At 47.5% G+C, this 21,658-nt stretch overlaps 1 protein-coding gene across 2 annotated transcripts; it reads left to right on the top strand.

The window, feature by feature from the left end:
- Positions 1–6,997: 6,997 nt before the first annotated feature.
- TMEM114 (transmembrane protein 114) lies at positions 6,998–16,957 on the top strand (the record flags this gene model as incomplete). 2 transcript variants are annotated; one of them, XM_082358757.1, is made up of 4 exons in its annotated part: positions 6,998–7,217; positions 7,542–7,622; positions 15,159–15,296; positions 16,725–16,957. In XM_082358757.1, the coding sequence occupies 4 exons, from the start codon at positions 6,998–7,000 to the stop codon at positions 16,955–16,957; spliced, it is 672 nt and encodes a 223-aa protein (XP_082214883.1). The 2 variants fall into 2 exon arrangements, with proteins under 2 accessions (XP_082214883.1, XP_082214884.1); XM_082358758.1 differs by lacking the exon at positions 15,159–15,296.
- Between the last annotated feature and the right edge of the window lie 4,701 nt (positions 16,958–21,658).

Raw genomic sequence — 21,658 nt, 5'->3', positions numbered from 1 at the left:
ATAATTTTTTCCTTATTTTCTATTTTTAGAAATTAAAAAAAATTTTAATAAGTTTTTTCATATTTTTTATTTCAAAAAATTAAAAATATTTTTTTCTTAATAAATTTTTTTCTTAATAATTTTTTTCTTATTTTTTACTATAAAAAATTAATAAATCTATTTTTAAAAATTAAAAAAAATTTTTCTGAATACATTTATTCTTAATAATTTTTTTTCTTATTTTTTATTATAATAGCTTTATTTTATTTTATTTTATCCTCTTTCTTTCTTTCTTTCTTTCATTTTTTTCTCCCTTTTATTCTGAGCCGTGTGGATGAAAGGCTCTTGGTGCTTCAGCCAGGCATCAGGGCCGTACCTCGGAGGTGGGAGAGCCAACTTCAGGACACTGGTCCACAAGAGACCTCCCAGCTCCACGTAATACCAAACGGCAAAAATCTCTCAGAGATCTCCATCTCAACATCAAGACCCAGCATCACTCAATGACCAGCAAGCTACAGTGCTGGACACCCTATGCCAAACAACTAGCAAGACAGGAACACAGCCACATCCATTAGCAGAGAGGCTGCCTAAAATCATAATAAGGCCACAGACACCCCAAAATACACCACCAGACGTGGACGTGCCCACCAGAAAGACAAGATCCAGCCTCATCCACCAGAGCTCAGGCACTAGTTCCCTCCACCAGGAAACCTACACAACCCACTGAACCAACCTTAGCCACTGGGGACAGATACCAAAAACAACGGGAACTACGAACCTGCAACCTGTGATAAGGAGACCCCAAACACAGTAAGATAAGCAAAATGAGAAGACAGAAAAACACACAGCAGATGAAGGAGCAGGGTCAAAACACACTAGACTTAACAAATGAAGAGGAAATAGGTAGTCTACCTGAAAAAGAATTCAGAATAATGATAGTAAGGATGATCCAAAATCTTGGAAATAGAATAGACAAAATGCAAGAAACATTTAACAAGGACGTAGAAGAACTAAAGAGGAACCAAGCAATGATGAAAAACACAATAAATGAAATTAAAAATACTCTAGATGGGATCAATAGCAGAATAACTGAGGCAGAAGAAAGGATAAGTGACCTGGAAGATAAAATGGTGGAAATAACTACTGCAGAGCAGGATAAAGAAAAAAGAATGAAAAGAACTGAGGACAGTCTCAGAGACCTCTGGGACAACATTAAACGCACCAACATTCGAATTATAGGGGTCCCAGAAGAAGAAGAGAAAAAGAAAGGGACTGAGAAAATATTTGAAGAGATTATAGTTGAAAACTTCCCTAATATGGGAAAGGAAATAGTTAATCAAGTCCTGGAAGCACAGAGAGTCCCATACAGGATAAACCCAAGGAGAAACACGCCAAGACACATATTAATCAAACTGTCAAAAATTAAATATAAGGAAACCATATTAAAGGCAGCAAGGGAAAAAAAACAAATAACACACAAGGAAATCCCCATAAGGTTAACAGCTGATCTTTCAGCAGAAACTCTGCAAGCTAGAAGGGAGTGGCAGGATATACTTAAAGTCATGAAGGAGAAAAACCTACAGCCAAGGTTACTCTACCCAGCAAGGATCTCATTCAGATGTGATGGAGAAATTAAAACCTTTACAGACAAGCAAAAGCTGAGAGAGTTCAGCACCACCAAACCAGCTTTACAACAAATGCTAAAGGAACTTCTCTAGGCAAGAAACACAAGAGAAGGAAAACACTTACAATAACAAACACAAAACATTTACGAAAATGGGAATAGGAACATACATATCGATAATTACCTTGAATGTAAATGGATTAAATGCTCCCACCAAAAGACACAGGCTGGCTGAATGGATACAAAAACAAGACCCATATATATGCTGTCTACAAGAGACCCACTTCAGACCTAGAGACACATACAGACTGAAAGTGAGGGGATGGAAAAAGATATTCCATGCAAATGGAAATCAAAAGAAAGCTGGAGTAGCAATTCTCATATCAGACAAAATAGACTTTAAAATAAAGACTATTACAAGAGACAAAGAAGGCCACTATATAATGATCAAGGGATCGATCCAAGAGGAAGGTATAACAATTGTAAATATTTATGCACCCAACATAGGAGCACCTCAATACATAAGGCAAATACTAACAGCCATAAAAGGGGAAATCGACAGCAACACAATCATAGTAGGGGACTTTAACACCCCACTTTCACCAATGGACAGATCATCCAAAATGAAAATAAATAAGGAAACACAAGCTTTAAATGATACATTAAACAAGATGGACTTAATTGATATTTATAGGACATTCCACCCAAAAACAACAGAATACACATTTTTCTCAAGTGCTCATGGAACATTCTCCAGGATAGATCATATCTTGGGTCACAAATCAAGCCTTGGTAAATTTAAGAAAATTGAAATAGTATCAAGTATCTTTTCCGACCACAACGCTATGAGACTAGATATCAATTACAGGAAAAGATCTGTAAAAAATACACACACATGGAGGCTACACAATACACTACTTAATAACGAAGTGATCACTGAAGAAATCAAAGGGGAAATCAAAAAATACCTAGAAACAAATGACAATGGAGATATGACGACCCAAAACCTATGGGACGCAGCAAAAGCAGTGCTAAGAGGGAAGTTTATAGCAATACAAGCCTACCTCAAGAAACAGGAAACATCTCGAATAAACAACCTAACCTTGCACCTAAAGCAATTAGAGAAAGAAGAGCAAAAAAACCCCAAAGCTAGCAGAAGGAAAGAAATTATAAAGATCAGGTCAGAAATAAATGAAAAAGAAATGAAGGAATCAATAGCAAAAATCAATGAAACTAAAAGCTGGTTCTTTGAGAAGATAAACAAAATTAATAAACCATTAGCCAGACTCATCAAGAGAAAAAGGGAGAAGACTCAAATCAATAGAATTAGAAATGAAAAAGGAGAAGTAACCACTGACACTGCAGAAATACAAAAGATAATGAGAGATTACTACAAGCAACTCTATGCCAATAAAATGGACAACCTGGAAGAAATGGACAGATTCTTAGAAATGCACAACCTACCGAGACTGAACCAGGAAGAAATAGAAAATATGAACAGACCAATCACAAGCACTGAAATTGAAACTGTGATTAAAAATCTTCCAACAAACAAAAGCCCAGGACCAGATGGCTTCACAGGTGAATTCTATCAAACATTTAGAGAAGAGCTAACACCTATCCTTCTCAAACTCTTCCAAAATATTGCAGAGGGAGGAACACTCCCCAACTCATTCTACGAGGCCACCATCACCCTGATACCAAAACCAGACAAAGATGTCACAAAGAAAGAAAACTACAGGCCAATATCACTGATGAACATAGATGCAAAAATCCTCAACAAAATACTAGCAAACAGAATCCAACAGCACATTAAAAGGATCATACACCATTATCAAGTGGGGTTTATCCCAGGAATGCAAGGATTCTTCAATCTACGCAAATCAATCAATGTGATACACCATATTAACAAACTGAAGGAGAAAAACCATATGATCATCTCAATAGATGCAGAGAAAGCTTTCGACAAAATTCAACACCCATTTATGATAAAAGCCCTGCAGAAAGTAGGCATAGAGGGAACTTTCCTCAACATAATAAAGGCCATATATGACAAACCCACAGCCAACATTGTCCTCAATGGTGAAAAACTGAAACCATTTCCACTAAGATCAGGAACAAGACAAGGTTGCCCACTCTCACCACTATTATTCAACATAGTTTTGGAAGTATTAGCCACAGCAATCAGAGAAGACAAAGAAATAAAAGGAATCCAAATCGGAAAAGAAGAAGTAAAGCTGTCACTGTTTGCAGATGACATGATACTATACATAGAGAATCCTAAAGATGCTGCCAGAAAACTCCTAGAGCTAATCAATGAATTTGGTAAAGTAGCAGGATACAAAATTAATGCACAGAAATCTCTTGCATTTCTATACACTAATGACGAAAAATCTGAAAGTGAAATTAAGAAAACACTCCCGTTTACCATTGTGACAAAAAGAATAAAATATCTAGGAATAAACCTACCTAAGGAAACAAAAGACCTGTATGCAGAAAATTATAAGACACTGATGAAAGAAATTAAAGATGATACAAATAGATGGAGAGATATACCATGTTCCTGGATTGGAAGAATCAACATTGTGAAAATGACTCTACTACCCAAAGCAATCTACAGATTCAATGCAATCCCTATCAAACTACCACTGGCATTTTTCACAGAACTAGAACAAAAAATTTCACAATTTGTATGGAAACACAAAAGACCCCGAATAGCCAAAGCAATCTTGAGAACGAAAAATGGAGCTGGGGGAATCAGGCTCCCTGACTTCAGACTATATTACAAAGCTTCAGTAATCAAGACAGTTTGGTACTGGCACAAAAACAGAAATATAGATCAATGGAACAGGAAAGAAAGCCCAGAGATAAACCCACACACATATGGTCACCTTATCTTTGATAAAGGAGGCAAGCATATACAGTGGAGAAAAGACAGCCTCTTCAATAAGTGGTGCTGGGAAAATTGGACAGATACATGTAAAAGTATGAAATTAGAACACTCCCTGACACCATGCACAAAAATAAACTCAAAATGGATTAAAGACCTAAGTGTAAGGGCAGACACTACCAAACTCTTAGAGGAAAACATAGGCAGAACACTCTATGACATACATCACAGCAAGATTCTTTTTGACCCAGCTCCCAGAGAAATGGAAATAAGAACACAAATAAACAAATGGGACCTAATGAAACTTAAAAGCTTTTGCACAGCAAAGGAAACCATAAACAAGACCAAAAGACAACCATCAGAATGGGAGAAAATATTTGCAAATGAAGCAACTGACAAAGGATTAATCTCCAAGATTTACAAGTAGCTCATGCAGCTCAATAACAAAAAAACGAACAACCCAATCCAAAAATGGGCAGAAGACCTAAATAGACATTTCTCCAAAGAAGATATACAGATGGCCTACAGACACATGAAAGAATGCTCAACATCATTAATCATTAGAGAAATGCAAATCAAAAGTACAATGAGATATCATCTCACACCAGTCAGAATGGCCATCATCAAAAAATCTAGAAACAATAAATGCTGGAGAGGGTGTGGTGGAAAGGGAACACTCTTGCACTGTTGGTGGGAATGTAAATTGATACAGCCACTATGGAGAACAGTATGGAGGTTCCTTAAAAAACTACAAATAGAACTACCATACGACCCAGCAATCCCACTACTGGGCATATACCCTGAGAAAACCATAGGTCAAAAAGTGTCATGGACCACAATGTTCATTGCAGCTCTATTTACAATAGCCAGGACATGGAAGCAACCTAAATGTCCATCGACAGATGAATGGATAAAGAAGATGTGGCACATATATACAATGGAATATTACTCAGCCATAAAAAGAAATGAAATGGAGGTATTTGTAATGAGGTGGATGGAGTTAGAGTCTGTCATACAGAGTGAAGTAAGTCAGAAAGAGAAAAACAAATACAGTATGCTAACACATATATACGGAATCTAAGGGAAAAAAAAAAGGCCATGAAGAACCTAGTGGCAAGACGGGAATAAAGACACAGACCTACTAGAGAATGGACTTGAGGATATGGGGAGGGGGTGGGGTGAGATGTGACAGGGTAAGAGAGTGTCATGGACATATATACACTACCAAATGTAAAATAGATAGCTAGTGGGAAGCAGCCGCATAGCACAGGGAGATCAGCTCGGTGCTTTGTGACCACCTAGAGGGGTGGGATGGGGAGGGTGGGAGGGAGGGAGATGCAAGAGGGAAGAGAAATGGGAACATATTGTATATGTATAACTGATTCACTTTGTTATAAAGCAGAAGCTAACACACCATTGTAAGGCAATTATACTTCAATAAACATGTTTAAAAAAAAAAAGAAAGAGGATGGTGATGATAAAGAAAAGAATGGTGCTGGTGATGATGGTGGTGTTGGTGTTGGTGGTGGTGGTGGTGCTGGTGCTGGTGGTGGCAGTGATGGTGAAGAAGACTTTGGTGGTAGAGATGATGGACTCAGAAGATGTGGCCCATTGCTTTAAAGAACTTAAAATTTTTTTAAAAATTTATATTGGACAATAGTTGATTTACAATGTTGTGTTAGTTTCAGGTGCACAGCAAAGTGATTCAATTATACATACACATGTGTCTATTCTTTTTCAAATTCTTTCCCCATTTAGGTTATTACAGAATACTGAGCAGAGTTCCCTGTGCTATACAATAGGACCTTGTTGGTAATCTGTTAAAGAGCTTTTATTAAAAAAACCCCTGATCTGTCTTTTTCCTCTGTAGCCAGCCTAGAAAAATCAACTGAAGGTGGATTTTGGAGGAAGGGTGGTTGAAGCTGGAGGGAGAGGCTATTGAAGATTACCTGCAAACCTGACAGCCGTTGCCCGTCCTTCTTACTCCCCCAGTTTGCGGGAAGGCCGCCCTCCCTCCTCCACCCCACTCAGCCCTTCTCACTGTGCTGGGCACCTGGGCGCTGTGAGCAGAGGAGGCAGCGGTGGGAAGGGCGGCGGAGGGAAGACTCCTGGCGCACCGGGCGGGAAGTGGGAAGTTGAGTCGGTGGTGCGAGGAGAGGAGCTGGGCTTGGGGAGGAAAGGCAGAGGCAGGGCGTAGTGGGAACGGCTGGGGGTTCGTGGAGAGCGCGGGAGCGGGTAGGAGGGAGAAGGGTCTGGGGAAAAGTGAGGAGTGGGAGTGAGGGGCTGCGCTAGGGCTGGGAGTGTTGACTGAGGTGGCGTTTGGCTGGGATGGGGTCTGAGGGAGGAGCCGGGGCAGGTCCCAGGGCGCAGGTGAGGGGCTGAGGGGCGGAGCCAGGGTCGGAGGGAGGGATCGAGGTCCGGAGGCCGGCTTTCTGGCTCCGAACTCAGGGACGCGGGAGGCGGCGCGGGGGACTGCGGGCGGTGCGTGGGGTCCCGGGTCGGCGATGCGGGTGCACCTGGGCGCGCTGGCCGGCGCGGCGGCGCTGACCGGGGCGCTCAGCTTTGTGCTCCTGGCGGCCGCCATCGGCACGGACTTCTGGTACATCATTGACACGGAGCGGCTGGAGCGGAGCGGCCCGGGGGCACGGGACCCGGCAGAGGCCGCCAACCGCAGCCAGCTCGAACCTCTGAGCTCGCACTCCGGCCTCTGGCGGACCTGCCGGGGTAAGGATGTACCCGGCGACCCGGGGCGGTGGCCGCCACCGCCGCCCCTGAGCGGCGCCGGGCTCGACCGGGACTTGTTGCTTGGAGCGCATCCGCCCCCCAAGCCCCGGGGCGCGAAACGCGGTATCTGGGGTCGGAGGGAAGGTGGGCAGGGCTTCTGGGGCTGCCATCGCCGTTCCGAGAGGCGCTCCGCCCAGCCTGCGGCTGCTCTGGCTCCGCGCCCGCCCTCCGGGGTGGGGCACCCAGAGCGGGCGTCGGGGCGAAGCCTCGGTCCGGGGTCCGAAGCCCGGGGCCCCCGCCCACCGAGTCCTCTGCCCCATGCAGTCCAGAGCCCGTGCGCGCCGCTGATGAACCCCTTCTGGCAGGAGAACGTGACCTTCAGCGACTCGAGCCGACAACTTCTCAGTGAGTCCGGGGAGGGTGGGATGGGGGAGGACCCGGGGCTGGACACCAGTTTGGGAGCTTTTGTCCAAACAGCAGGCGGGGTGGGGTGGGGGGCGGTGGCGCTGCGTTGGAGAGGGCGGTCGGGGCGGCCTCTGGCACCGGTGGGAGAGGGGAACGCGGTTAGGAGCAGGAGGCGGGGTCCACTCGCTCCACCTGTAACGTGTGGTTGAGGATTCATTCAACAAACGTTGGCTGAAGGCTTTCTGTGCGCCAGGCACCGTGCTGCTGCTGCCGAAGCCCCAGGCCAAGCGCTCAGGGGGCGCACAGACTAGCTGGTGAGACCGAGGTGGAAGTGCGCAGTTACATTTCAGAGTGACATGCAGCACGAGGCAGGGTGGCTGGGAGCCCGAAGAGACACCTAAGCCAGCCCGGGGAGCTGACTGGCACACCCCCTTGTCAGCCTTCTCTGCATCCTCGGTGTTGAGAACAAGCGCTTGGCAGTAGCAGGGATGCAGTAAATATTTGTTGTATGATTCAAGAGAGGCAACCAGGAGGTAGAGGACCGCTCCCTCTCTCCAGGGACCATGTGTCTGTTGTTCCTGGCTGATTTCCCAGTGCCTGGCACGGTGATTGGAACTCTGGAAAGGTGGGAGGATAGAATTTGAGAAAGCAAATGGGCTGAATAAACAGTGGAGGAAGGAGGGAAATCAGTCATAGTTCCATTCACTGAGGCTCGCAGCTGGCCAGACATGGAGCTGAACGCTTTCCAGCTGTGCCCTCATTTAATCTCCACAGCCTCCCTATGAAGTTGTTTGTCATCTCTGTCTTAATCTTTATTTTTCCAAAGAGGAAACTGAGGCCCAGAGAGGTACCACAGAAAGGACATGATGAGGAAATGAGGACTGAGTTCCATAGACCTTGAAAAGTATGTGCAGCTTTTGATAGACTTACTGAGTGAGGCTTGGGGATGTGACTCTTAGAATGAAGACAAGTCCCTAGCATGGCCCACAAGGGCTGCCAGGGTCCCTCTCCAACTCCACTCTCCCCTTTGCTCTTTCCTCTCCAGCTATGCTGGCCTTGGGCCAGTTCCTGGAGGGGTGCTAAGTTTCCTCCTGCCACAGGAACTTTGCACATGCCATTGCCTCCAATTGGAGTCTCCCTGCTCCCATCCTTCCAGCCTGACTTGGTCAGCTCCTACTCGTGCTACAGGTTGTGTGACATTTTTTAAGACCCTGAGCTCCATGAGGGCAGGGACCACGTCTTTCTTGCCACTGCTGGATTCCCTGTGTTTAGCACAGAGCCTGGTATAGAGTAGCCCATGAGCCAAGGTTTGCTGAGCAGGCATGAGAGTGAATGCAAACTCTATTATTTAGAGGTGGAACTCAATCCAAATTCGTTGAATGACTGAATGAGTATATGAATGAACCAGACTGTTTCTCTAAAGTCCAGTGGTGGGCTGGAAAATATTTAACAATTGGCTGTCTGTGGGAGGGGAGAGTCTTGATTTGTGGCATTTGCCCATCTCTGTGGTGTAAATATTCCCACTGTGGTCAGTTTCAGGCTGTCAACATGATGTCAACTGGCTCCTCATACTCCTGAAAACTTAACAGCTGACTCTGATATAATCCAGCTCCAGCACACCACTGCATGAAGTTCCATTGAAGGAGATATCCCCTAGATGCTTGGAATATGAGGGGGGTGGAGGAAAGGAAGTGGTCTCACGAACTCTGTCCTCAGCCCCAAGCTGCAGTAGGAGGAACTTTGGGTGTTCTCAGAGCAATTCAAGAATAACCAAGAATTCCTGTTCAAAAACTCCTGTGTTGGCTTAACAGGCTTCTGAATGTAGTGCTGTGGTCCACAGAGAAGGCTGGAGAAGGTAGCAAGGAGATGGTGTATCAAGCTACTACAGCCTTAAAACAAAGTTGGTGTCTCTTTGGACTTTAAGATTGTTCCTGTGCAGCTTATTTTATTTATTTTTTATTATTTTTATTTTATTTATTTATTTTTGGCAGTGTCGGGTCTTCGTTGCTAAGCGTGGGCTTTCTCTAGTCGCAGCGAGCGGGGGCTACTCTTCGTTGTGGTGCGTGGACTTCTCATTGCGGTGGCTTCTCTTGTTGTGGAGCATGGGCTCTAGGCATGAGGGCTTCAGTAGGTGCGGCGTGCAGGCTCAGTAGTTGTGGCACACAGACTTAGTTGCTCCGCGGCATGTGGGATCTTCCTGGACCAGGGCTCGAACCCGTGTCCCCTGCATTGGCAGGCGGATTCTTAACCACTGCACCACCAGGGAAGTCCCCCCAGCCTCTTTTAGATGCAATCACATCTATGGCCCTTTGCTGGGCTGAGTGCTGGCATTCAGCCTGCTTATCACATCAGTGAGTAAATTGGATGGCTAACCACAGTCACCACTGGTCTGGCCTCTTCATGAAACTTGATAATGAACCAACCCTGTGTTGTCCAGGGTTTTGAGAAACAGGCAAAACTCACATCCACAGTCTGTTCATCTGTTCCCTTGGCCCTAGGTCTAACCCCCTGCTTCACCACCAACTAGGCACGTGGCCTTGGGCAAATTCCTATACCTCTCTGAGCCTCAGTTCCCTCATGGGCAAAATGAAGATAACTGTCATGGCTCCTCATAAGGCTATTTCAAGGATGAAGTGGGAGAGTGTATTTAAAGAGCCTCATGCAGTGTCTGGCTCCTTTAAGTCTGCCGTAAGTGTTAGCTGCTCTTACTACCATTGTATCAACACAGAGAGGAGGCTGCCACTTCAGACCTCGTGCTCACTGCAAATCACCCCCAGAGAGAGCTTTTTCACAGAATCTCTTCATCCCCAGAAAGAGTTTTGAATGTTGCCCAAGTTCTTTTATTATATGAAGACGTTTCATTCCCTTTATGCAGAGCCCATAGAGGAGAGAGGCCAGGTGACAAACAGCGTGTTCTGTGAGTCAGCCTCCTGGACAAGTCCCCGTGGGGGTGTATGGGAAGAACCATTGGTTTTTCCTCCAAGAAAATCCAAGCAGGTAGCCTACTTCAGTACCCAATAAAAATCCACCTTGCTTGGATGTTTTATCTTCCTGATTAGCTCTGGGGATGTCATGGGTTTGGTTCCGTGGCTAGGGACTGGAATTGGTTTTGGTGGCGGGGGGGTCTTCAAATTCAGCACAGTTTACATAAAACAGCCACAGTCTAGAACCAACCAGGCTAGCTGTATCAGCCAGGAGTCTTTTGATGGTAAGTGACGGAAACTCAAATCATACTAGTTGAAACAGAAAAGGAATTCCTGGTCCACGAAACTAAAAATCTCAAGCCCCCTGGGATCCAGAGCTAAACTTAATGTCTTCTTCTCCTCCCTGGGCTTTGCTTCTGTTTGGGTTCTGCTTTCAACTAAATCCTCTCCAGAATCATCAACCTAAGCAGAAGGAGACTGTTGCCCAGTCATTCTGCAAAACCACCAGGTAGGTCTCTCATTGGACTAAATTGCATCATGTGCCCAGGTCTGAGCCAGTCAGTGTGGCCGAAGGGAAGGAATGTGCTGATTGGCTGAGCTGAGTCATGTGCCTCTCCCAGCAGGATGTGGGGGGGTGGGGTCAGCCACATCATAGATAAGGGCCCTCCTTCTTCCCAGCTGTGTGACTGCTGGCCAGTCACCTGCTTCCATAAATGGGCTGTTTTATAAACAGCAAGGTCCTACTGTATAGCACAGGGAACTATATTCAATATCCTGTAGATGGAAAAGAATATGAAATATATATATATGTATGTATAACTGAGTCACTCTGCTGTATAGCAGTAATTAACACAACATTGTAATTCAACTATACTTCAATAAAATAATAAATTAAAAAAAAAATGGGCTGTTTTGAGATCACGGATGGAAAGCATCCAGCGTAGGGTATCACCCAAAGCAGGAGGTCAGTTATTGTCTCCTCCTTCTGCTCTAAGTCATATTGTCTCCCTGAACCTCAGGCTTCTCATCTGTAAAATGGAGCTAATCATTGCAAATGTCCTTGCTTGCTTAGTGCTGGGGATAAAACATGATGAGACAGGTGGGGTCCTTGCCATATAGGTGTAGTGTCTAGTGCAGGAGACAGATAATAAACACATGGACCAGTGAATAAATTAACATAAAATGGCTTCAAATAGTAGTAGGTGTAACAAAGGAAATAAAACAGGGGCGTGTAATAAAAGGAGGTGGGGACCACTTTCAGTGGAGTGGTTGAAGGGCTATAAAAATAACAGTCAATGCTTACAGAACAGGTGCTGTGTGCTAGACCCTGTCCTGAGGTCTTTACATGTTTCAACCCATTTAATCTTTACAACAGACCCATGAGGCAGGTACTGTTATTATACTCCTCACTTTTCAAATGAGGAAACCGAGGCACAGAGAGGTTAGGTAAGTTACCAAAGTTTGCACGGTAACTGGTTGATCTGGGATTTGAACCCAGGCAGTTTCTATTCTTTTAGAATGATGCTACACCGAGGGTAATTCCAGTATAACGTGAGTGTGCCAAGACCGGAGGCCACGGCAGACCAGGGGGAAAGTTCCTAGCCTGTTTCTTGGGTTCAGAGTTCTGCTATCCTCCACTGCCTACAGTAGGAACTCAACACGTGAGAACTAAGATTACCATGTAGAATTAATAAAACTAATAATGTTGACAGGTCATTTTTTCCATCAAGAGCAAATATGTACCCAGGTGCAAGAGATCTTTTCGACTCAGAAGTGCTTTGTTGCAAAGGAAAAGCAAACCCAGAAAAATGCCAAGACGTTCACGCCAAGGCTAACTGTGTGAATGATCCATTATTGCACTGTTCAAAGAATAGCTCGATGGGAAAAGCAGCCTTCCAGAGTGCTTGCGAGGTCAGGAAGCCCCGGGGTGGTTAGCGAAGTAACAGTCCTTCTCTTAAAGAGAGCAGAGAAGTATTATTCTCCAGAAACATCAGAAGCTCTGGAGAAAGAAGGAAGTCTCAGGAACCATTTCCCAAAGGGGAAAGTGTCACTATCTCTATTTTCAAACCTTGTCAATATGACTTGGAGACTCCAAGAAATGCTCAGAGATATTCAGTCCTATTATGCCTGGTAAGGAAGTGGATTTTTAAAATTTTTGTAAATTTTCGAGTCTATTGTCACTAGAACATAGCTTCCTTGAGGACGGGGCTGCATGTTAGTTATCTTCCTGATCTCCAACATTATTAGTATTATTAACTCTAGACGGTAATCTTAGCTCTCACATCTTGAGCTCCTACTGTAAACAGTGTAGTGGACTGAAAGGTATCACCCCCCAAAAGATGTGTCCACGTCCTAACCCTCAGTACCTGTGAATGGGACCTCATTTGGGAAAAGTATCTTCGCAGGTGTAATTGAGTTAAGGCTCTCGAGATGAGATCATTGTGGATTAACCTAAATCCTGTGACAAGTGTCCTCGTAAAAAAAGGAGAATCACAGAGGAGAGAAAAGAAGGTCATAAGAAGATGGAGGTGGACAGAGGGATGCTGTCCTGAGCCAAGGAACGCCAAGGATTGCCGGCAACTGCCAGAAGCTGGAAGAGGCAAGGAAGGATTCTCCCCTGGAGTCTCTGAAGGGAGCGCGGTCCTGCTGATACCTTGATTTGGGACTTAGGGCCTCCAGAACCGTGAGAGAATAAATGCCTCCTGCTATTAAGACACCTAGTTTGTAGTAATTTGTTATGTCAGCTCTAGGAAATTAAAACAACTATCTCATCTATAGAGGTGCACCCCCCTCACCGCCCACCCCGTTTTTCTGCATCATCACACTCATGTCCTTTGTGACACTCGGTCTGTAATTCTCCCCTTTATGTCCTGCTAGGCTGTCTCCTGTACTGCACTGTGATCCCCATGAGGGCAGAGACCTTGTTCCCTGTAGCATCCCCAGGCTCTGTGGGGCCCACAGACACTTGTTTCTGAGTGAGATGTGACTGGAGGTGGGGACATTTCCAAGTAGAACAGAACTCAGAATCAATATTTATGTCCCCAGACAGCAGTCCTGAAAATCAGAAAATAAAAAAGACCAAGGCACATACCAAAAAAAACCAATATATACTAAACCAAATTTCAGCAGGAGATCTTACAAGTTTCCCAGGGGGTGTCCTGTTCTTGCCCAGACATTTAATTGAACATGTATGAGAACTCAGCAGCAGCGTTGTCTGGGGACCTCACACGTGGGACTGCTGGGCCAAACCAGCTCCGGGAAACACAGACATAGAGAATGGACTTGAGGACAGGGGGGAGGGGGAAGGGTAAGCTGGGATGAAGTGAGAGAGTGGCATGGGCATATATATACTACCAGATGTAAAACGGATGGCTAGTGGGAAGCAGCCGCATAGCACAGGGAGATCAGCTCGGTGCTTTTTGTCCACCTAGAGGAGTGGGATAGGGAGGGGCGGGAGGGAGACGCAAGAGGGATGAGATATGGGGATATATGTATACGTATAGCCGATACACTTTGTTATAAAGTAGAAACTAACACACCACTGTAAAGCAATTATACTCCAATAAAGATGTTAAAAATAAATAAATAAATAAATAAATAAATAAATAAATAAATAAATAAAGAAAGTCATTGGGTCTCACCCGGGATGAGCTCATCTGGAGACCCTGGACTTCGTTACATCGGCAACGACTCTTGTCCCTAATGAGGTCACATTCACAGGTTCCTGCTGGATGTGAACTTGGGAGCCGCCTTTCAACCCACTACGCCCTCTGCTGTTCACTCTCAATATAGTGGCCAGAGCGACCTTTAGGAACTGAAGTTAAATTCTATGTTTCTTCCGCCCCAAACTGTCTGGTGGCCTCCATCTCATTCAGAGAGAAGTTCAAAATCTTCCCGATGGCCCAGGAGCCCCACGTGAGCTGCTGTTAACTCTGCCTTCCTCCTCCACTCCCTTCTCCTCCCTAACTCCCCGCTGCCCTCCCCGGCTTTCCCCAGCCTCAGCCCCAGCAGGCACACGCCCTCCCATCTAAGACTCCGCCCCCGCTCCTCTCTGCGGTCCCTCCCTTCTGGCCCTTCCTTTTGCACAGCTGCCTCCCTCGCCTCCTTCAGGTCTTTGCTCCAATGTCATTTCTTCAGTGGAGCCACTGCTCCGGACCCTCCTCTGCTTTATTCACGCCCCTCCCCAGGAGTTTGTCACCACCTCTCAACTTTGTCACTTATTTGTTCACTTGCTTGACTCCATACAGCCCGACGAGGGCAAGAGTCCTGGTGGATTTGCCGTTGAATCCGCTGTGCTGGGGACAGAGCCTGGCACAAAGCATGCACTCAGTACACATGTGCTGAGCGAATAAGCGAATGAACAAGAACGATACTTGCCTCGCAGAGTGTGTGAGAATTACTTGAGCTGATACTCATACAGCACAAAGTCTGGCATAGCTGAGCCTCGATAACTGTTGCTATTAATAATAATATTATCATCATTATTATTAGCAGCAGTGGTGTCGATTTTTTCCCCCAGCGTTTGGGTGCTGGCCCACAGGAGGTGCTCAGTGAATGTTTGTTGATTAACAGAAGGATGTTAGTAACCTGCTGTCCTCCTGTCTCCCCTAAGCCATGCATGGGACGTTTGTGATTCTGCTGCCTCTCAGCCTGATCCTGATGGTTTTTGGGGGGATGACAGGGTTTCTGAGCTTCCTCCTGCAAGCCTCCCTCCTCCTCCTGCTCACGGGGACCCTCTTCCTCTTTGGAGGTAGGTGCCCACCCTGCACGGGGCCCAGGTTCCAGGAGGGGCTGTGCACGATCCCCCAGAAGGGAAGGGTTGGGAGGTCCCATCGCTTCTGGGGCTTGGTTCCCCCTCCTGTGATCTCCTAGCTGGAAGGGATCAGTAGTTTCCCACCCAGGGTCCCTGGGTCTGTGTTCCCAAGAGAGAACCATAGGGGTGAGAGCAGATTCTGAGAATTGCTTTCATTACTTCACAAAAGAAGCATGTTGTGAGAGCGTCAGCGTTAGGGCCATGGGCTGGAGGGAGACCCTCACTCTGGCCACCCTCAGTCTTTCATGTGCACTTGCCATCCTGACAGGCGTTGCTTTGATTGATTAAAACCAAAATCACAGCTGGTTGTTTTATGGCCTCCCTGCTTCTGGTGCATTTGAAATGGACCTTAAAAAAGAACAAGAACAGGGTCTTCCCTCGTGGCACAGTGGTTAAGAATCCGCCTGCCAATGCAGGGGACACGGGTTCAAGCGCTGGTCCTGGAAGATCCCACATGCCGTGGAGCAACTAAGCCCATGAGCCACAACTACTGAGCCTGCGCGTCTGGAGCCTGTGCTCCGCAAGAGAAGCCACCGCAATGAGAAGCCTGCACACAGCAACTAAGAGTAGCCCCCGCTCGCCCCAACTAGAGAAAGCCTGCACACAGCAACAAACACCCGACACAGCCAAAAAATAAAATAAAATAAATTAAAAAAAAAAAAAAAAAGAACAAGAACAGTAATGACACACACACTCAGAATCCATGGAGGGAAATAAAGAAAAGTAATGCCTGGAGGTGAGAATACGGTGAGGCTCCGATCCCCCCCCCCCACCTGCTATTATTATTAATATTGGCATGAATAGTTTGTCCAGTGACTAATCAAACAGCACCTTCTAGGAGAACTCTCCTGTTGGAGAAATTCTCTAATTTGCCACGAAACAGGCAATGAGCACTTGGCATGTGGCAGGTGCCAATGTGGAGCTGAGATGTTCATTTAAATTAATATAAGTTTAAAGAGCCATGTGGGGCCAGTGGCTATGGGACTGGACAGTGCATTCTCATAACGTATGGATGGAGCACTGCCGTGTGCAGGGTGCTGTTCTGGGTGCTGGGCATTCAGGATGGACCCTCTGGAGCTCACATTGGGGCAGACAGGCATTAGTTAAGTCGTTTCACAAACAAATTCTGACCTGGGCAGTGATGGAGGGCCATGTGATGTTGTGCAACCCCACGGTGGGTTTGACTGGCTCGGGGGGAGGTCCAAGAATTGCCAGGAGCTGAGATGCGGGGATAGGCAGGAGTTACCAGTGGCAGGAAGGGAGGGGAAGGGAGGAGGGAGCACGGGGCAGAGGGACCAGCAGTGGGAAGGAGGGGCAGTGCCCAGGGATGGGGGTCTGATCTGCTCTCCTTTGCAACCCCTTCAGCCTTGGTGACCCTCGCGGGCATTAGCGTCTACATCGCATATTCAGCCGCCGCCTTCCGGGAGGCACTGTGTCTCCTGGAGGAGAAGGCCCTGCTGGACCAGGTGGACATCCGCTTCGGCTGGTCCCTGGCCCTGGGCTGGATCAGCTTCATCGCCGAGCTGCTCACCGGGGCGGCCTTCCTGGCAGCAGCCCGCGTGCTCAGCCTGAGACGGAGGCAGGACCAGGCCATCTGAGCCCCGATGCCTGGTCGTGGTGGGAGGGAGGGGCTTGGCCTGGGGGCCTCATGGACCCATCTCGGTGGGCTGCGGCTTCCTCTTCCTCAAAGGCCACCACCTGGGAGCCGCTGTGGACTGGGATCCAGCCCTGGCTGTCATCTCAGTGCTGCCTGGCACGGTGTGTGCTCTGTCCAGGCACATGTGTCTCGTGTGGGCTGGAGGAGGCTGAGTGCCAAGCCCATGAAAAAACAAAAGCACCCCCTTCATCATGTACAGAACTTACTGATTGCAACCTCCGTGAGTCTCCTCTGGCTTCACTTCACCCTCACTCCTGCCCTTTGGATGGGTTTCTCTTCTTTGTTAAGGAAATGGAGGACCAGAGAGGTTAGGTAAGTGTTGCAAAAACACACAGCAAGCTAGAGGCATGTTCTCCTTTATCACAGCTTTTCTGAGCAGGTTCATGCCGGCTGGCTGTGACGTGGGTCCTGTGTGTGGGGGATGCTGCGTCTCAGACACCGGGCTTCACGCTCCCCGTGACCTGGAACCAGGCAGGAGGCACCGTGGGAAATCGGAAGGAAGACAGCAGAGATCTGGGCTTCGCAGCAACCAGGAGGTGGGCGTGTCCTCCCTGACCCCAGCCGGGCTCGTGCTCACCTGGTCTAGAGTCCTGAGCCTCAAGCAGAAAAGGCTCCGTTAATGCAATGATTCTCCGTGGTCAGCGCGTCGCTTTTGAAACGTAACACAGAGTCATCCCAGAGATGAAAGCCCCTCTTGGACGTTCCGGTGGTCAGTGGTCCCATTCATGTGCCACTGCACAGATGCCAGGAGGTCCTCACGGGAGGAGAGGAAGGATCAGCAAGCCCACAGTCAGCAGGAAGGGCAAGAAGCAAACCTGTGATGCCCAAGAAGCACTCATCGGCAAGCTCACCGTGGAGCAGAGAATTACCCGCACTCACAGTTAGTGGGAAACAGTGATCCTCCAAACACAACGAGCACCTCCTGGACCATCGGCTTTGCATTTTGCCTTCACTCCAAACGCTAAATGTGAGCTCAGGACACCCCAAGCCTCTGATAGAAATAGTTTCCACATCAAAGTGTTGATGGAGCCCAGTTCTCAGGTGCAACATCCAAGGCCAGTGAGATTTAAACACGCTGGGAAACACATAACCAGTGGCATCTGCTAAGTCCTCCGACATCCCCTGAATAAGGCCTATGCATGGGGACCAGCAGATCTCAACCCTAACACCCCATTGCAGTCACCCGGGGAATTTAAAAAATGCCCAGGTGTCACCTCAGGCCATGAAATCACAGTCTCTGGGGTTGGGGGCCCAAGCACCATTAGCTTCCAAAACTGCTCCGGTTTTTCCCAAAGTACAGCCTGGGTTGAGGTAAGCACCAGGCTGGCTTAGAACTCGGACAGATGCCTGTGTGTAACTTTATAAAACACAGGTGGGATTTCCTGTGGTGATGGTCTCAGCTCCATAAGAGGCTGCATTTGGGGGAACAACAACAACAACAAAAACCTTAAGAAGGAGAGTGGCCTGGCGTTTGGTTCATACTAGCGCATCTCAAATTCCTGGAGATCTTATGAAAACGCAGCCTCTGATTCAGTAGGTTGGGTGCGGGGCTGGCGATCCTGCATCTCTAACCAGCTTTCATTGGGAGGATTTACACAGCGTAAACACACACGGTCTCCTTGAAAGCAGCAGGGATTGTGACTCACTTCTGCACTAGCATGGGAGGTCTGTACTGTCACAGGCTGGGTCCTGGTGACATATTGCAGCCCTTCTTCTGTGAAATAATGACACCCCATAGCAGTTGTGTGGCCAGAGGAAGATGTTTTCTTGGCGTGGCTACAGCGGGTCTGGGTGAGGGGTGCGTCTATCTCCTCAGCCCTGTTGGTATTGAGCCCTCTTCAGAGAAGGCTTGGCTCCTTTGGGGTGAAAATCACTCCAGTTTTGACACAGGGATTTTATCGTGTGGGGTGGAGGTTTGGTCTAGAATATGGAGTTGAAAGTTTCCCACGGAGTTGGTCAATTCATAGGGTGATCTTTGGGGACTAATCGTAACACTTCGTCCCTCCCGCAGAAAATTCCATCCCTCTTTTATCCTGATATTTCGGCCCATGGGGATGGGGGCCCCAAACTGGCTGCATGTCCAAACCCATCTGGCCAGAGTCTCTGAGTCAGTGGGTCTGGGTGGGGTCCCACAATTCACAGTTCTAACCAGTTCCCAGGTGACGGAGACGCTCCTGGTCTGGGATCACCCTTTGTATCACACTGACCTGGGAGTTTGTTAAGTGGCAGGGCTGGTTGTCACCTTCCTGCATATTAGAATCACGAGGGCATCTTAAAACCCCTGATGCTGGGGCCGAATCCCTGCTCTGATCATCTCTAGGGAGGGAGTCCAGGCACCGATAATTTTTAAGCCCTCTTCAGATGATTCCAACATCAGCTAAGGTTTAGAACCTGTTCCCGTAAGATGCTGAGTCATGAGATGTGGGGAGGGACTGGGGAGCCTCAGGTTTAAGAAACTGCCCGAGGGGCTTCCCTGGTGGTCCAGTGGTAAAGAATCTGCCTTCCAATGCAGGGACGCGGGTTCGATCCCTGGTCGGGGAACTAAGTTTCCACGTGCCGTGGGGCAACTAATCCCACACGCCACAACTACTGAGCTCACGCGCCTCAACTAGAGAGCCTGCGTGCCGCAAATGATAGAGCCCATGTGCTCTGGAACCCACACACCAAAACTAGAGAGAGAAAACCAGCACGTCACAACTAGAGAGAAGCCTGCGAGCTGCAACGAAAGATCCCGTGTACCACAGCTAAGACTTGACGCAGCCAAAAAATAAATAAATAAATAAATAAAATAAATTCAAAAAAAAAAGAAAAGAAAAGAAACTGCCCGGGCAGGGCTGATGGTTCAAGAGGTTTGGGGACCACTGGTGTGGACCATGAGAACACCATTATCAACCGCATGATGTCATCATCCTCACCGTGACCTCACCCCACCATGACACCCTTACTCTCACCATGACATCAGCCTCCTGACCATGACATCATTACCTTAACTATGACATCCTCCTCCTCATCATAACATGACCATCGCCATGATGTCATCATCCTCAGCATGGCATGACATCATCACAGCTGAAACCCACTGAGTCATCCCTTAGCTGCATTGCTCAACGAGCTCATCAATCAATCAGTCGTTCAACAAACCCCCGAGGACAGGCCATTTCATGCCAGGAACTAGGGGCAGTGACCCACCAGAGCAAGCCCTTGCTCTCTGAGCGGCCACACGGTTGAGGAGAGACAGGCAGGTGAAACGTATGGTTGTTGGTGATGACTGGAGATAAGCGAGGCAGGGTAAAGGTCAGGGAACTGAGGCACAGGCAGACTAAAGGAGAGAAAGGGTACAGCTAGGACTGAAATTCAGATCTGCCTGATTCCAAGATGACTTCCTTTCCACTTCTGCCGACCCTGTCTGCTCTTGGGTTCAGGATGTTGCTGCTGCTTCTCTTTCTCTCTAGTCCGGAGAAGCGCAGACTGAGTGGATGGCTCACAAAGCCCCATGGCACCGCGTGAACGTGGTTGCAAAACCAGTTTCTAGGCTGAGGAAAGAAAAAAATTTTCACAAAGTGAGAGCAACCGTGCTAGTGAGAGAGCGGTCTTTGCTGCCACCTGCTGGTCACATGGTGGAACTGAGGCTGGACTTGATATTCCGATCAGTCCAGGGACATTTGTTTTCAGCCTCCTGAGTGCCCAGCAGTGGGTTAAATACTGCAGGGCGGGGTTTCTCAACTGGGGAGATTCGCCGCTCCCTCTCCACCTGGGGCTTTTGGGAATGTCTGGAGACATTTTTGGTTGTCATAACTGGGGACGAGTGCTACTGGCATCTAGTTGGAGGAGGCCAGGGGCGCTGCTCAACTTCCACAGTGCACAGGATGCTCCCACCACAAAGAATCGTCTAGTCCCACGTGTCAAAGTGCCGAAGGTGAAAAACCCTGCCAGGGGAACGAAGGGAATAATAACAAGAGAAAGCACGGGTGTTCTAAAGGAATTGACAACGCGGCTGAAAAGAATCTCATTCATTAAATAAATATTTACCAAACACCTGTTATGTGTCAAGAACCGTTCTGGGGGTCTGAGGACACGTCAATGGGGATGACTGACAAAATCCCTGCCGTTACATGGAAACAGATGGTACACGCATGAACCAATAGTACCCATGAGAAATTCACATAGTGAAGAAAACAGGGCCATGAGATGGAGGGTGGCTGGGAGGCGCTACTCTAGGAAGGAGAGTCAGGGAGGGCTTCTTGGGAGAGGTGGCATTGTGCTGAGACTCAAGTGAGGAACCTGCCAGGTGAGGAAACAGCGGACCAGGCAGGTGGCAGCAAGTGCAAAGTACCTGAGGTGGGAAACAAGCTTATGTGTTTGAGGGAAAGAAGGAAGGAGCATTGAGGGAGAGTGATAGGAGAAGTTAGAGGGGTGATGAGGAAGCAGAGGAGGTGGGCTGGAGAGTGCCCATGGTCCGTGGTAAGGAGGTGCTGATGATTAAGCTGGGTTTAGGATTGTATTCTATACTATTCTATTCTATTCTTCTATTCTATTCCATTCCTTTCCATCCCATCCCATCCCATCCCATCCCATCCTATCCCATCCTATCCCATCCCATCCCATCCTATTCCATTCCTGCTTTGGGAGCAATGGGACAGCT

Source organism: Balaenoptera borealis (genome assembly GCF_965194805.1).
Source record: "Balaenoptera borealis genome assembly, chromosome: 16".
Lineage (NCBI taxonomy): Eukaryota > Metazoa > Chordata > Mammalia > Artiodactyla > Balaenopteridae > Balaenoptera > Balaenoptera borealis.
This window is presented reverse-complemented; position numbering and strand designations above follow the sequence as displayed.